Source organism: Terrapene carolina, unplaced genomic scaffold (genome assembly GCF_002925995.2).
Source record: "Terrapene carolina triunguis isolate 2854851 unplaced genomic scaffold, T_m_triunguis-2.0 Scaffold189, whole genome shotgun sequence".
Lineage (NCBI taxonomy): Eukaryota > Metazoa > Chordata > Testudines > Emydidae > Terrapene > Terrapene triunguis.
Window position 1 is genome coordinate 8,608,886 of NW_020664540.1, and position 16,217 is coordinate 8,625,102.

Sequence of the window (16,217 nt, forward strand, 5' to 3'; positions counted from 1 at the left end):
GGGAAAAACTGAACTTTAACTCTGTTAAACTAACAAGATTGCACTTTGTAACTTGTCATGGTAAAACTCATTGAGTTTTCAGATCAATGCAATTTTTGCCTGAGTTACTGTAGGATTTGGTTCATTAAGAACAGGCAGCAAAGGCCTCTTTATTCATGGGAAAAGAGTTACATGGTAGAGGTCAGTTTTGACTAAATAAGCCAAATCCTGGAATCCTTTATCAGGCTACTGAAACTTGGAGTGTGTTTATACCTTTTTATTTCATAGCCAACGTTCCATACAGTTATCACAGTAGAATTTTTGTAGTTGTTCTACTTGGCTCTGTCTTCCAAATATAGGATTCCATTTACTGAGGTTCATAGATTCCAAGGACAGAAGGGACCAAGTCTGACCTCCAGTATAACTCACGTCATAGAACTTCCCCAAAATAATTCCTTTTGACCAGACACAGCATTTTTTAAAAAAAATCCAGTCTTGATTTAAAATTTGCCAGAAATGTAGACTCCACCATGATCATTGGTAAATTGCTCCAATGCTTAGTTACCCTCACTGTTAAAAAGTTGACACCTTATTTTCAGTCTGAATTTGTCTAGTGTCAACTTTCACCCATCAGATCTATGTTTTAAGTTCTATTAAAAGCTCTCATTTTGAGTGCTGCTCGTGGAGAAGGATCTCCTTTACAAAAATCACCTGTGTCCTGGTTGAGATTTCCTGCTCAGAGTTCAAGTGTCCATTCTCATCTAACCTTTTCTTTGGGAAGAGAGAGTCTCAGTGAACTAAGGTATGTTCTCATGGTGATGTCCCCTAATTCCACTGGAGAGTACTGAAAGGTTATCCCTTTCCACTGCTATTAAAAGCATCAAATCTAAATAGTTCCACTGTGAGAAATGTAGTGCTCTGTTACAGATGGGTAAGGCTGAGGTGGCTCTTCCATTCTAAATCCCTATTTTCAGTCTTTTTATAAGTTTCCCAAATTTCTTTTTGTGCTGCAATTTTTAATATATGGTCTCAATCCAGATATGATTTTTTGGTAAACCACATAGTTTAATATGCAAAGGTAACTATAGTGTGCAGATGTAGTGATGTTGGTCCCAGGATATTAGAGATACCAGGTGGGTGAGGTAATATCTTTTATTGGACCAACTTCTGTTGGTGACAGTGACAAGCTTTCGAGTCCTGGGTAAACTTGAAAGCTTGCCTCTTTCATCAACAGAAGGTGGTCCAATAAAAAATAAAAGATATTACAATTTTAGCAGTTGATTAAATAGCTTATTAAATAGTTGATTAAATAGCTTATTTTTTATAAATATTAAACTTTTTACCTAAACAAAGGAGACAAAAATACAGTCAATATATTTATTGCTAAAAGGACTATTGACATTTTGTAAAAGATGTAAATGCCATAAGCGTGCTTTTTATTATGTGACATTTCTTTTTAACAGAATGTACACACAGAGTGTTTTATTAAGTCAAGTGAGGATAATCCTGAAGCAGCAGAAGGAAGTACTGAACATTTTCTGAAAACCCCTGAGATGCCTTTATTTATAAGAACATCAGAATCTAATGGGAAGAAAGCCCAGTTCCCTAAAACTCCTCCATTTGAATTGTAGGATTTTAATTTTATTGATTTTTTTATGAGCCATGTCATGTTGATGTGCATTTTATAAACATTTTGATTAATTTTGCTATGCAAAAACAATTTTTTCCTGCAAGACAGTGCTGAACAATGTTCAGGTTTTATTAAAATTATTATGATAGCAAATAGAATTTTGTTTCAGAGGGACATTCATACTGAAGCAGACTTGAAAGAGAACATTTATACGTTCAACAGTGTACTGGGCAGTTATTCTTTGGGGGTTTTTTGCTTTATTTGAGGCATTAATGCCTAAATAAGGGCCTTCTCCCCCAGAATCTAGCTTCTTATTCTCCATGATACTGAAATGAAATCATAATCCTGCATTTATGATCTCACACTCTATCGCCATGGAAATGATTGGGAAGACATAAATCTGATATTATTTCTTAACTACAGAATCTGCAGGAGAAAAAGATCTGCCTGTTTATGTAGCCCAAAATTACACTGGCTTCTTTTGCTGCCATATTAGATTTGAAATTCATGTGTAACTAGCTCTCCAGCACACAAAATCTTTTTCAGCATTACTGCTTTCTCTTATTGAGAATTTGCTTATATGAGATTGTATTTGGTTGATTATTTTTTTGTTTTTGTTTTTTACTTCCAATTTCCTGCCACACATTTGTAACAAGTTTGAATGTTTCCCCTGGTATGGAAGTCCTTCTGTTAAGGGATATTTTTACAGTATATTATTGATTTTGGTATTACAGCATTTGTCTGTAAATAAGAACCAATGTTTGATCTTTTGCTCTGACTGGCTACAATGAACTCACTCTGCTTCTCCTGGTGGGAAAAAACTCCATAGACAGGGGTTATTTATGACTGTGGGAAACATTCAAAGGATGAACATTTTTTTTAATCTAATGAAAAAGTTGCTAGACTGTGTGGTTTTTCTTTCTTAAACTCTTTGCTTGGGGCATCTGTTCGGGGGAGAAACATGTGACATGCTTCGAGTCGCCCATCTCAAAAAAGATATATTGGAATTTGAAAAGGTTCAGAAAAGGGCAACAAAAATTATTAGGGGCAAGGAACAGCTTCCATATGAGGAGAGGTTAATAAGACTGGGACTTTTCAGCTTGGAAAAGAGACAACTAAGGGAGGATATGATAGAGGTTTATAAAATCATCACTGGTGTGGAGAAAGTAAATAAGGAAGTGTTATTTACTCCTCATAACACAAGAACTAGGGGTCACCAAATGAAATTAATAGGCAGCAGGTTTAAAACAAACAAAAGGAAGTATTTCTTCACACAATGCACAGTCAATCTGTGGAACTCTTTGCCAGAGGATGTTGTGAAGGCCAAGACTATAACAGGGTTCAAAAAAGAACTACATAAATTCATGGAGGATAGGTCCATCAATGGGTCCAGGTTCAGGAATGATGTCCCTAGCCGCTGTTTGTCAGAAGCTTCGGATGGGTGACAGGGAATGGATCACTTGATGGTTACCTGTTCTGTTCATTCCCTCTGAGGCACCTGGCATTGGCCACTGTCGGAAGACAGGATACTGGGCTAAATGGACCTTTGGTCTGACCTAGTATGGCTGTTCTTATGTTCTTATGAATAATATTCTTACCTACTTTGTACTACAGGAAGCAAGTGTTGGTGTAAGGACCAGGAATTAATGACAGATAGAGGAAAGTAGAACAAGAAGCCTGGTTCTGATTTCACATAGGTGTAAATCAGGAGTAACTCTGTTAAAGTCAATGAAGTTACACCAGCGTAAAACCATTGTGAGATCGGAATCAAACCCAGTGTACCTAAGGATCTTTTATTAAATCATAGGGTCTGTTTTATAACTCTCAATATAAAATGCTTTCTTACAGTGTTTCTTCCTTTCTTTCATTACAGGAATCATAATTTAGGTTGTGAAGGACCAGCACCAAAATCACCTGCTTTTTCTTTTCTTATGCCCTGTGCCCAGAAGTCACCTGGCTTTAATTTATTTGACTCATCTGTATTCGGAGCAGAAAATTCATCAGACCAGGTAATATTGAATCTTAAAGATATGATCAGTTGATTTTCACAAAGTGAAGTATTCTCAGAAAACTTGGTTGATTGTGTAGAAGGTTTCCAGCATCCTTTGTGTTCACTTACATTGTCACTTGTTTACTAGCTTGTTTACTTTTATAAAATATATCCTTTGGCAGTGCTTTTCTACTGCTAATCCCAGTAAGAGAATTTCTGACCAGGTATGATTTTTTTTCTCGCTGGGGCTGGCCCTTGTGCTTTTGGTATAATGGAAAGCAACAGGGCTCAGATTCTCAAAGGTATTTAGGTGCCTAATTCTGATGGGAATGAGGCACTTAAATACCTTTGAGGATCTGGGCCAAGGACCCTTCTGCCACTTCTGGCTCCTGAACAAGGGAAAGAGGGGGTGGTTCCGCTACTCTTCTCTTCCTTCAGCCTTCACTGTTGTGTCCCCCTCCCCAGGGTATAGCTCAAGTGCCAGCCTCTGCTTAGGTTTCCAAAGAGGCAGCAGAAGGAAATTGCTTTGATTCTTATCAACTTGAAAAACAGCAGTGAAAACTGACAGGACTTTGCAGATACAAGCAAACAATGCATTAGTAACACTCAGTTCCAGTTTAGAAGGCTTACTTTGCCACCGTACATTAGGGCTTATTTAAAAAAAAAAAATTAAAGAAAGCTTAGCTTCTGCAGAAGGTGATATCATTTACATGGGAAAGTTTCCTACTCATGCAGAGCAAATGGATTTTTCAAGCCCTGAATATGAATATGACGTCACCCCAAGTTATCTTTTGGTTGAATTTCTGTTGTGGGATGGCCCTGTTGTGTAGTCCCACTGCCACGTGTAAGCCTGGCAGATCTGGCCTGGGGCAAAAGGACATGGCTAGAACTCCACGGAGAGCTTAGGTTGTTTAATTTGCACTAGGAGCTGAACCAGCCCCCTGCTGCTCCCAGAGATGGGGAGTCACAAATGTAGCATGGAGCCATTTTTGCCTCCCTGTTCCCCATCTTCACACCTCAGCTGCACAGAGCAGCTGAGGATTGATCCCCTCATGTTCTCTACTCTATAGAACTTTTCAGAAGCCATATGGAAAGATTAGTAATTAATCGGAACATCTGTATAAAATGGCTTACTAGAGTAGTGAGTGCTTGTGCTCAAATGTCATTCAACAGAAGAATCATAGAATTGTAGGACTGGAAGGGACCTTGAGACCATCTAGTCCAGTCCTCTGCACCCATGGCATGGAGATCATATTACAACAACATTTTACTGCAGTAGCTCTTTGCAGTGTATGATATAGCTTCATACACCAAAGAATAGTCATATAAAGGCTATCCAATAGGGTGACTTTGGATGCCGTCTTTCTGTGAGTTATTGATTACTTTTTGGAATTAAAGATGGAATGATAACAACATTAGCCCTTTGCAGGAATATGCTGCCGGAATTAGAAGCTGGTCAAAAGTTGATTTTATTGTACTGTAGTTTTACTAGTTACCACTGTAGTGGTTGAATCATTTGTATCTTTAAATATTGACTGAAGAGGTAAAACACACTATTTTAATGTCTTTAAATGTAACAATTTAGCTAAATTAAAAACTTTAATCATTATGAAATTATGTAAAATTAATCAATGCTTATATCAGTATTCTAGTTTATGTTGTAGTTTTCTCATCTGTTAAATATAATGGCTACTATGTTTCAGACTGATGAAAGTTATTCTGCAGGAAACGTAAACCCTATTTCCCCACACAAAGATATTGGTAAGCTTTGAAAGTGAAAAGTACTTTTATATACCAGTTTATTCTGTTCATATTAATGTAATTGATCATTTAAACTTGTGGCTCTGTTCAAGAAGAGATCCCTGATTGACAGAAATGTTGTTCAATAATGGTGCAATGATAAAACGGTGACCCTGTAATTTGTGGCCCATTGTATATATGTGTATTTGAAACAGCACAAAATATGTCCCTGAATATTACATCAGAGAGCCACAAAGACTGGACAACATTTACATGAAAGAGGAGGCAAGAAGATGTAGGAGGAGAGAGGGAGGCGGTGGAGGGGCAGTGAGAAGTCTGGCATTAGATGTACTTGGAACAAACCCTGAGATAGAACACCAAGGTGAAAGAAGCAATTCTGAGAGCTTTGTCACTCATTAAAAAACCTAATTTCTGTCCTATTAAATGTGAACCAGCACAGCTAAATGCCTATGGGTTACCCCAAGGCTTCCAGTTCATTGTAATTGCACATTGGGTCTGTTAGTAACATTTTGGGCTATCAGTGTAAGAAGGAGAAGTTGTGTATCTTTGGACATCTCTTTCTAAAGTGCAAGTAATGTTTCCATGTTGTTAGTGAAATCCTTGGACCTGACTCTGCTCTTACTTCCTTCTGTCTAAATCAATGTAAAATTGATGTGAATGAGAGGAAAATCAGACCTTCTGGGCCAGGTCCTCAACTGGTGAAAATCAACATTGCTCCAGTGAAATCAAGGGAGCTATTCTGCTTGTACCCTCTTGTTGACAGCCTACCCTCACTGAAGTCAATGGGAGCTTTGTGCCAGGATTTCACCCTCTGTCTCTCTCTAACCTCACAGTGGGAATTATCATCTCATCTCATTTGGAGCACTAGAACTTCACAGGCCAGTCATTATCTGTTAGACTATAGCAAAGCAGGTATATATAACTATATACATATGTGTGATACAAGACTCATCTTTATCACATGTCTGTGGGATTAAACTCCTTTTTAAGATTTTTTTTTTTTTGGTATGGGAAAGTGTGTAATTCCACGTTATGAAATTCAAAACTCTGATAGTTAAATAGTTCTTTTATCTGTAGCAGTGGTTCTTCTTCAACTGCATGTTCATGTCAATTCCAATCAGGTGTGTGCACGCCATGTGCATGACAGCTGGAAGATTTTTTCCTTAGCAGTGTCCATAGGGTCGGCCTGGGCGCCCCCTGGAGTTGTGCCTTCGTGGCACCCAATATAGGACCCTGCCGCCCCGTCCTCCCCAGTTCCTTCTTACCGCCGGTGACGGCTAGCTGGAACAAACTGTTGCTCTTGCTTTGCCAGCGCATTTGGGCAGTGTCCACTCTTCGTGTTTATAGTTCTTAGTAGTTACTAGTGTTAGTTAGTATTAGTAGTAGTTCATAAGTTTCCTTTCGGGGGTTCCCCCCCCACCAATGCTCCCCCGGTACAGGGGTATGCCCCGGTCCCGAGGGTTCAAGCTCTGCGAGGACTGTGGAAAATTTATGCCTAAGAGCAACCTGCACCCTTCCTGCCTGCGGTGTCTCGGGGAGAGCCACCAGAAGGAGAGGTGCAGAATTTGCAAAGGGTTCTGCCATAGGACCTAAAGAGACCAGGAGCAAAGGCTCAAGATCCTTATAATGGAGGCGGCACTCTGGCCACAATCCATCCCGGGATCGGCAGAACCCACGCCCAGCACCTCCCCATTGGTGCGCAGTGCTCTGGCACTGATGGTGTGTGAGCCGGTGCCGAGGAAGGACCCCAAGGAGTCACAGCACTGCCACAGCTCCACCCATAGACAGTCTTCTGTCAGGCACCGGTCTCAGTCTCTGGTGCCCCAGAAAAAGAAAAGTCCAGAGAGGGGGTCACTCTCCCCTCTCCAAGCCCAGGGAGCTTTCGGCAAGGAGACCCGATTCAGGCCATGTCACCTCGACTCCTCCTCCTCTTAGGGTCTTGTCGACTCCCACTTCCTCCGGGGTCCAGTAGAGTTCAAACCCTCACCGCTCTCCGGACCGACATGGCGGGCAGCTCCAGCTCCCCTCAACGCCGGAGGCATTCAAGGCGGCTCAGGACCTTATGCGCCTTACAGCGCCGTCCTCCCCGCAGAGGAAGACAAGTCGCCGGTGATCACCCGGCCCCCGATCCCATCAAGGGGCAAGCCGGCAATGATGGTGCGCCGATCCTCATCTCCAACGCACCTCTCCCCGGCACAGTCTGCCCACGTGGGGGAACTGCACTGGTCCCCCAGTTCTCGGCACCGCTCGCCGGCACCACGGAGTACCGCTCCTCCATGGTCCTCCTTCTTGGAGACCTCGGAGTCGGAATCCTACCACTTTGATAGGACCAGGAACAGAAGGTCCAGGTCCCAGCGTGACCGCCAGCCCTATCCGGCGCCGTGGCCACTGCAGTGGCAACCCCCGACTCAGTGGCCCTTCTGGACACGGTGGGCGTATCATCAGAGCCAGGGACAGAACCAGGGGTCGAGGTCCAGATCCGCATCAGTATCGTCGGCTTCCTTCATCCCTCCGCAGGCACCGTCAGCACCACAGGCAGCAGCGCCACAAACGCCCCTCCCTTCGCCTGCGGCGCTGGCACCAACACTACTGACCTCGACACTGACGGCATCAGCAACCTTGGCACCACCAGCATCAGCACCGATGATCTCGGTTCCAGTGGCCCTGGCACCGCAGGCTACGGACGTGGTGGCACAGCAATACCGGGTGCAGTGTGAGCCCCTGGGCACTGAGGGAAGTGAGCAGGGCCCATTGCCAGGATTTTCCTCCTCATCCTCCCCAGATGAGACCGTGGCAGGGACATCGACGGCCCCAGCCTTGGAGGACAGCAGGGTCCTACAATAGCTGCTGCGACGGGTGGTCCCAGAACCTAGGTATCCAGGCAGAGGAGGAGGTAGAGGATGCCAACCCTATGGTTGATATCCTTGCCCCCTCCGGGCACTCTCACGTTGCCCTGCCGTTAATTAAGACCATTGCTGAGACCACAAAGACCTTGTGGCAGATCCCGGCCTATCTGACCCTATGGCCAAGAGAAATGAAATGCGGTACTTTGTCCCCTCAAAGGGATATGAACACTTATTTACACACACACACCCCCAATTCCCTGGTGGTTGATGCAGCTAATTAGCACAAGCGCCAGGGCTACCAGGGGCCCTCCCCTAAAAATAGGGACGCTAAAAAACTAGACCTATTTGGGAGGAAGGTCTGATCCAGGGATCGGCAACCTTTGGCACGCGGCCCGCCTGGGTAAGCACCCTGGCGGGCCGGGCCGGTTTGTTTACCTGCCGCATCTGCAGGTTCGGCCAATCGCGGCTCCCACTGGCCATGGTTTGGCGCTCCAGGCCAATGGGGACTGCGGGAAGCAGTGGCCAGCACATCCCTCGGCCCACTTCGGCCCTCTTTTATGACAAAACAGATAAGACTCCACAGTCTAAAGGACTTAAGGGCCACAGCCTCCATTGTGGTTCTACCAACTGCAGAACCAGCAGGACACTTGGAGGAGGAATAGGAGTGGCAGGAAAAGACTGCACCCATCCTTGGGCCAGGGCTCTGGCCATCCCAAGCCACCTTCCGGCCCCAGACCGGCCTTTTGAGGGTGCAGTCAAGGATGGTGCACCAGTACAAGAACTGGATCTACCCCGCCTTACCTTTTTGTCCTGACTGTCCCCTTTCTACCATGCATGGTCCCGTATCACTTTGGACCGCTGGGTGCTCCGCACGGTAGACAGGGGATACTCCATCCAATTCTGTGCCCTCCCACCCTTCCAACCCCCTTCCCCTTTCCTCTTCAGGGACCCCTCTCATGAGCAAATCCTTATACAGGAGGTGCACTCCTTTCGCTAGGGGCAGTGGAAGAGGTTCTTCATGAGCAAAGGGGCAGGGATTTCTATTCCCGGTATTTCCTAATACCGAAAGCCAAAGGTGGGCTCAGGCCCACCCTAGACCTGCGAGAACTCAACAAGTTTGTGAAGAAGCTCAAGTTCCGCATGGTGTCTTTGGCCTCCATCGTCCCTTCATTGGATCCAAGAAACTGGTATGCTGCCCTTGACTTGAAGGACGCATACTTTCACATAGCGATAATTCCGCCCCACAGAAAATACCTCAGGTTTGTGGTGAACAACAACCACTATCAGTTCATAGTCCTCCCTTTTGGCCTGTCAGTGGCACCTCGAGTGTTCACCAAGTGCATGGCCGAGTTCCCGCGAAGCGGCAGGTACGGGTGTTCCCGTACCTAGACGACTGGCTGATCAAGGGCTGCTCCAGGTCTCAAGTGGAGGCACAGGTCGACTTCATAAGAATGACATTCGACGAACTGGGCCTCCTTCTGAACAAGGGGAAATCAACACTGTCCCCGGTTCAGAGGATAGAGTTCATAGGGGGCAGTACTGGACTAGACACAAACCAGGGTATACCTCCCGGAAGCAAGGTTTCAGTCCCTGGGCGACATCATACAAGGTCTCAGGCAGTTCCCCACCACCATAGCAAGGAATTGCCTGAAACTCCTGGGACACATGGTGGCTTGTACCTACGTAGTACAGCATGCCAGACTCAGACTTCGACCTCTTCAGTCGTGCCTAGCGTCAGTGTATCGGCCAGTCCGGGACAGTTTGGACAGGATTGTAACCCTGCCTCGACTCCCTCCTGTGGTGGCTCAACCCACAGGTAGTATGTGCAGGGGTCCCCTTCGCCATCCCTCTCGCTAGTGACAGATGCGTCAGACTTGGGCTGGGGGGCACATTTGAGAGACCTCAGAGCACAGGGCCTCTAGTCTCAGGCAGGTCTCGCTCTACACATCAATGTCAGAGAGTTGAGAGCAGTGCACCTGGCATGTCAGACTTTCACAGCCCACCTAGCAGGGAGATGTGTATCAGTGATGACAGACAACACCACGGCAATGTTCTATATCAACAAACTGGGGGGTACACGCTCCTCTCCCCTGTGCCAGGAAGCCTTCATTCTGTGGGACTTCTGTGTAGAACACTCGATACACCTGCAAGCATTGTACCTCCCTGGAGTGCAGAACGAGTTGGCAGATCATCTCAGCAAGTTGTTCCACGGCCACGAGTGGTCCCTTTGTCCAGACGTAGTGAACTCAATCTTCCATCAGTGGGGCTTTTCATTTTGTGACCACTTTATAAGAAAAGAGCTCTTTTATGGACCATCTCCCCTCTCAACACCCAATCCCTCTACAGCTTGTCTCAAAATATTTCATTCTGTGGACCATCAGGAAGGGCGCTATAGAACACCATGAAAGCCTCTAATCAATTAGATGCAACTGTCTTGCTAGCCTTCATTGAACGCAGTGTCTCAGTAATGGGAGCTCCATTTCTAATGCATGAATAAACATGCCATTGTATGCTGATATTCAACAGGATGTTAAAGTACAGTACATTATTTCAGAAATACAGCCTGTTGATTGCAATCCTCTTAAATTAGATGAAATCTTATTTTAACAGACTAATTAAAATATGTTTTCCCTGTAGGAAGCTTATTTGGGAAATCGGAAAATGAAGATGCGTTTACATTTTCCTTTCCGTCAGAGTCGTCTTCTCATGAATATGGGGATGGAAAAGATGACTTCAGCTTTCCATTTGCATTTGGACAGGATCAGAGATCATCACATTCTTCCTCTCTGAAAGGTTTTCACTCTTCATCACAAAATACAAAGCCATTTACACTCTTTTAAATACATTTCTTGACTTCCTTTTGTGTATTTTTGCTGCTTAGCCTTGACCCTTGTTTTCAGCAACTTAAGAAAAATTCATAACATTTCACTTCTCTGTCATTTAATGTAAGGTGACATTACTGTACTTGCATCAAGAGCATTTAAATATTCTCCACTAATCATACATGCTCTGAGATGTTTTTATTTTTATTTTATCACTTTTAATGATTTAATGTATTGTGTGCATGAAACCTTTTGATAAGCTCTCCTTTAACTTGCACACGTTAACATAAACAGCAAAAATGTCAACAGGCAATAACATATTCAGTTAATTCAGTACCTTTTACTGAGTATTAAACCTCCATGTTGAATAAATTAAATGTATGATATCAAAAAATAGAGGCTGGTTTTGGTGTCAGTTATAGCAACAGAACACTTGTTGTCAGTGGTATAAATACTGTTTTGTATGGTTTTAGTTAACTCATTTATTGTAAAAAAAAAAAAATTAACCATTTTACTGCAGCATTAAACACTGTTTGAATTTGTTTATTGGGCTAAATACAGCATTCAGAAATCGGCTGATTGTCTCATTTAAAGTAAAAATGTACACATTTTTAAAATAAACTTGTTTGTCAATTATCGTATATGGTTTTGTGAGTGAGTGTTTTAGTCAACTTTGCAAACTGAAGTAATTCTGTAATTAGAGTATTTGGTACTTTGGCCTGAACGCACAAAAGGAGTTAAGTGCCTAAATACCAGTTTTGGGACCACTGTGATGCACAAAACACCCACTTAAACCCCAGAGCAATTCACAAACCCCGGGAAGACAGGCATTCGGCCACCTAAGTTGTGTGTGAAGCTCAAACCTATGGGCTATAAATTGAGTAGTAGCACCATCTCATCCAGTGATCATATTTTGAATGAGACCTGGTAGGCAGCCTCTCTGCACACCTATGGGAGTGGGCCCAGCACACAAGATAGGCCAGGGGTAGGCAACCTATGGCACGGGTACCGAAGGCGGCATGCGAGCTGATTTTCAGTGGCACTCTCACTGCCCAGGTCCTGGCCACCGATCCGGGGGACTCTGCATTTTAATTTAATTTTTAATGAAGCTTTTTAAACATTTTAAAAACCTTATTTACTTTACATACAACAACAGTTTAGTTATATATTATAGACTTATGGAAAGAGACCTTCTATAAACATTAAAATGTATTACTGGCATGCGAAACCTTAAATGAGAGTGAATAAATGAAGACTCGGCACACCACTTCTGAAAGGTTGCCGACCCCTGAGATAGGCATTCATCTGCCTGCCTTCCCCCAGTTTGTGGATCACTCTGGAGCTTAGGTGGGAGATAGATATCTGGACACCTAGAGTTAGGCAGCTGTGTGCATGCCCAGAGTCAGTTAGGTGCTGAGGGAATTTTTACCCTGAAAATATAGGCACCAAGTGAGTTTAGGTGCCTACAGAGTTCGGAGGGAGTTTTGTGGATTGCAGTGGAGCCTAAAACTGGAACTTAGTGCCTAAATACCTTTGTGGATTGGGGCCTAAACGGTGGAGGCCTGATCTGTCTCAGAACTCTCTTTCTGACCCACCATTCAACCTGCACTTATCAGGAACACTTAAGGTAAGGGTGAGGCTTGAGGGAGCTGGAGCCAGGTCATTGTGGGTAGAAAGCTTTGGAATATGCTACAGCCAGAAGTCTCCTAAGTCCAATACTGGCCACATTTAGAAAGCCTTGCAAAATGCACCTATTTGTCTAATTGACTCTTGGTTTCCTCTGTCATCTAGTCTGTCAATGTCATCCTTGTCTCTATCCTTTTAAAGTTGCGTCCCTGGAAGTGGAGGAGAGAGGGTTGGTGTTATAGAGTATTAGCTACATACATGGGAACTTCCCCCCCCTCAATGTAAGCAATGTACAGTGCTCCCAGACATGGGTATGTCTACACTGCAATTAGACATCCGCCGCTGGCCTGTGACAGCTGATTTGGGCTCCCAGGGTTCAGGCTGCGGGGCTGTTTAATTGCGGTGTAGACGTTCCAGCTCGTGCTGCAGACAGATCTGGGACCCTCCCACCTCACAGGATCTTAGAGCCCAGACCCCAGCCCAAGCCTGGACATCTACACTGCAGTTGAACATCCCCTTAGTCCGAGCCAGCTGGCACGGGCCAGCTGTGACATACCCTATGATGAAAAGCACCATATAAATGCCTGTAATGAATACTATAGGCCAAATTCTCTGCAGGTGTAAATTGCTATAACTCCATTGACTTCCATGAAGCTGTGCCAATTTACACCCACCGGGGACCTAACTATATTTCAGTTGTTTTTTAATGGTCAGTCGCTGTCTGAGGTTTTACTTTGTGCCCATCAGCATAGAATCTATGCACTGTTAAATACTTCCTCTGTTCTAAAGGAAACATTTAATACAACTAAGCAGCACACATAAGTCCAACTTGTTAGTAAATATCAAGGTATTTAGCTACATTTCTTGTATTTGAATCTATTGAATACAATATGTATATACTATAGAGTAATGTTATCCTGTTACCCACCCGCTGCTGCCAGGAGGAAAACCCTGCATGCCTCTCAGTCATCTTTCTCACAGAAAAATACCCACAGAAATATGTCAGTCTTCTGGTATTTCAACCAGAAATGTCACAAGAATAATTTCCCATGATATTTACTTGGATGAGTTTTTACTGTCCAGAAGAGGCTTCCACTTAGTACAAGGATGTTTGTATCCATCATTTTAAAAAAAATTAAGATGAGGAGTTAATGGGAAAACCATGCAAAAAAATAACTTTTCCCATCCTCCAGCAATGAGCTATTTATCCACAATAAGCCCCTTAAAACAGGGGAGCCCAAACTTTTCCTCTTGTGCCCCCCCCTTACCAGTAATGGAATGTGTCCCCGCCTCCCTGAGCCGAGAGCGGAGGGCTGGGAGCCAGGAGTGGAGCTGCAGCCAGGGGGCGGGGGCTGGGGGCCGGTGGTCGAGAGTGGGGGCTGGTGGCTGAGCAGCGGCCAAGAGTGGGGGCTGTGGATCAGGAGCAGAGCTGGGGCTGCATCTGCATCTGGAGACTGGTACCAGGGGTGGGGCTGGCACAGAACTGGAGGCAGAGTGGGGCTAGTGGTGCTTCCCTCCCCCTGGGCGTGCCCCACAGTTTAGGGACCACTGCCTTAAAAGGTCTGAAGTTTGTCAAGGGATATTACCTTAAAGTTGGGAATTCATTGTCATTATTTATATGGTGGCAGTGTCAAGAGGGTCTGATAAGGGACAAGGGCCCCAGGCAATAAAGAAAGATAGTCTCTGCCCCATGGATCTTAGAAACTGTATAAACAAGACACAACATGTGCATAAAGCAAATAAATGACAGGAGGACAAGTTGGATCATAAAGGATGAATTTCAAAGATAAGTGAAGAGAACTGGGAAGTCTCTATGCTGCAGTCAAGCAGTCTCCTCCTTGTATACAGCATTTACTTTCTGTAATATTATGGTGCACTGCACAGTGGATACAAAATTAGACGCTCACAAAATTGTTTTCGCTCAAAATATAGGTTTCCCAGATAGCAGCCGCAGTTCGCCTTAAGTGATTTCATGATTGACGTTCAAACAATACAAAATGCGTTACATTAATATTCTTCACTACAAAGTTTTTGTGATAATTAAAAAATGCTTAAAAATAAGTACAGGAGCGCCTGGATTTTACATCAGAGATAACTTTAGCACTAACACATGAGAACATAGTTTGCTTACTCTCAAATAATAGTGTTAGAATTCACAACTGGTTCATTGCCACATTTATTTTTTAATGACAATGACAAGTCAATATTTTGAGAAAAATTCTCCCCCTGGATTCATGCTGTGGTTCTCTGTCACATAATTATTCACTCATTTCATGTGTGAAATGCCCATCAACAGGAGATCTGCATTTGGAACAAGTTCAGAGAGTAGAAGGGCTACAGCACTGAGATTTAATCCAAAATGGTGATTGGAGAGAATGTTAATTGTTAGTAGTGGTTTTCATTGCCATTATCTGTTGAGAACATTTTAAAATGCAAAAATACGACCTGACACTTTACGATATTAATCAGCTAATTAAAAGTCTGTTTTCAGTTTTAGCTGTTTAAGGCCTGATCCATTACAATCAATGGAAATTCTGCATGTGCATTGCTGGAAAGATCAGTCCCCTAGTAAAGAGAGCTTTTGTTCCGGAACTTCTCTCAAGAGTTTGAACATAAGTAAGACTTAGCTACATGTGAGAAGTAAAGTAGCATTTGGATCGGAATCCTTCCCAGGCATGACCAAGGCTCCACTATCCCTGTCTATCTTGGCCTGCTGTTTGCATGTCCTATAGTTGTTAAGGTGCATACGTTTTCTTTTGCTGAATAGTGTTCAATGGAGGAATTCTTTTGGTTGGCACCTTTTGCATGTCCCTCCAGCAGCTCAATGGTATGCCTGTCATGGCAGAGTCTCTGACTTCATTCTTAACACATCCCAAATTTTTCCATTGTCTTTTCTGGATAACTTTAGAGATAATGGACTATTGACCCTCTGACAAATCTTGGCATTTGCTATAAATTCATTCCGTTTCACACTGTGACCCAAGAACCTTTCAATTCCAGCTGGCAAGGGGAGGTGCCGAGTGATTACAGGAATCTCATGGGTCTGATGTGTATATTCTAGTTCACCAAAGTGTGTCCTGTGAGGTCTTGAATACAAGACTGTGTCTTATGGGAATCAATATTCTTGTGCAATGTATGTACAAATATTATATAAGGAGTTATGAATATATACTGAAAATATGGTCTTAAAGTCTGTAGGAACTGGTGAAAAGCAAAGGTGAACAACAGGTTTTCTATCAGACGAGGCATTTTGTGCATCTATCTGTTTACATGTACATTGAGTATTGGCTCATTCACCGTGCACTTCCTATTACCATTCTGCCCTGAATGCAATTAAAGGCTTGTCAGAAGTTAGGAAAGAATCTAACAGGAAGAGTAAAACAGCAGGTGCAAGAGCCTTATCTGGAGGTGCATGTCAGAGGTTTGCTTAGAAGGCATAGAAGACTCCCAGGCACCCTTCAATGAGGAAGTAAAAAGGATGGAGTTTTGCTTATGAGAAAGGGGTCAACCAGGCTTGGTTGAAAATGCTGAAAAGAACTTTGGCTAAGATAAAACTTCTTTAG

General features: G+C 43.6%; 1 protein-coding gene across 1 annotated transcript in view; it reads left to right on the forward strand.

Annotated features, from left to right (window-relative positions):
- CUNH14orf39 (chromosome unknown C14orf39 homolog) overlaps positions 1-11,046 on the forward strand; it is a 50,849-nt gene extending 39,803 nt beyond the window's left edge. Inside the window, exons 14-17 of the mRNA XM_029912087.1 lie at positions 1,443-1,606; positions 3,483-3,618; positions 5,303-5,360; positions 10,844-11,046. Coding sequence (XP_029767947.1) covers positions 1,443-1,606; positions 3,483-3,618; positions 5,303-5,360; positions 10,844-11,046 — 561 coding nt within the window. The remainder of the gene's footprint in view (positions 1-1,442; positions 1,607-3,482; positions 3,619-5,302; positions 5,361-10,843) is intronic.
- The last annotated feature ends 5,171 nt before the right edge of the window (positions 11,047-16,217 follow it).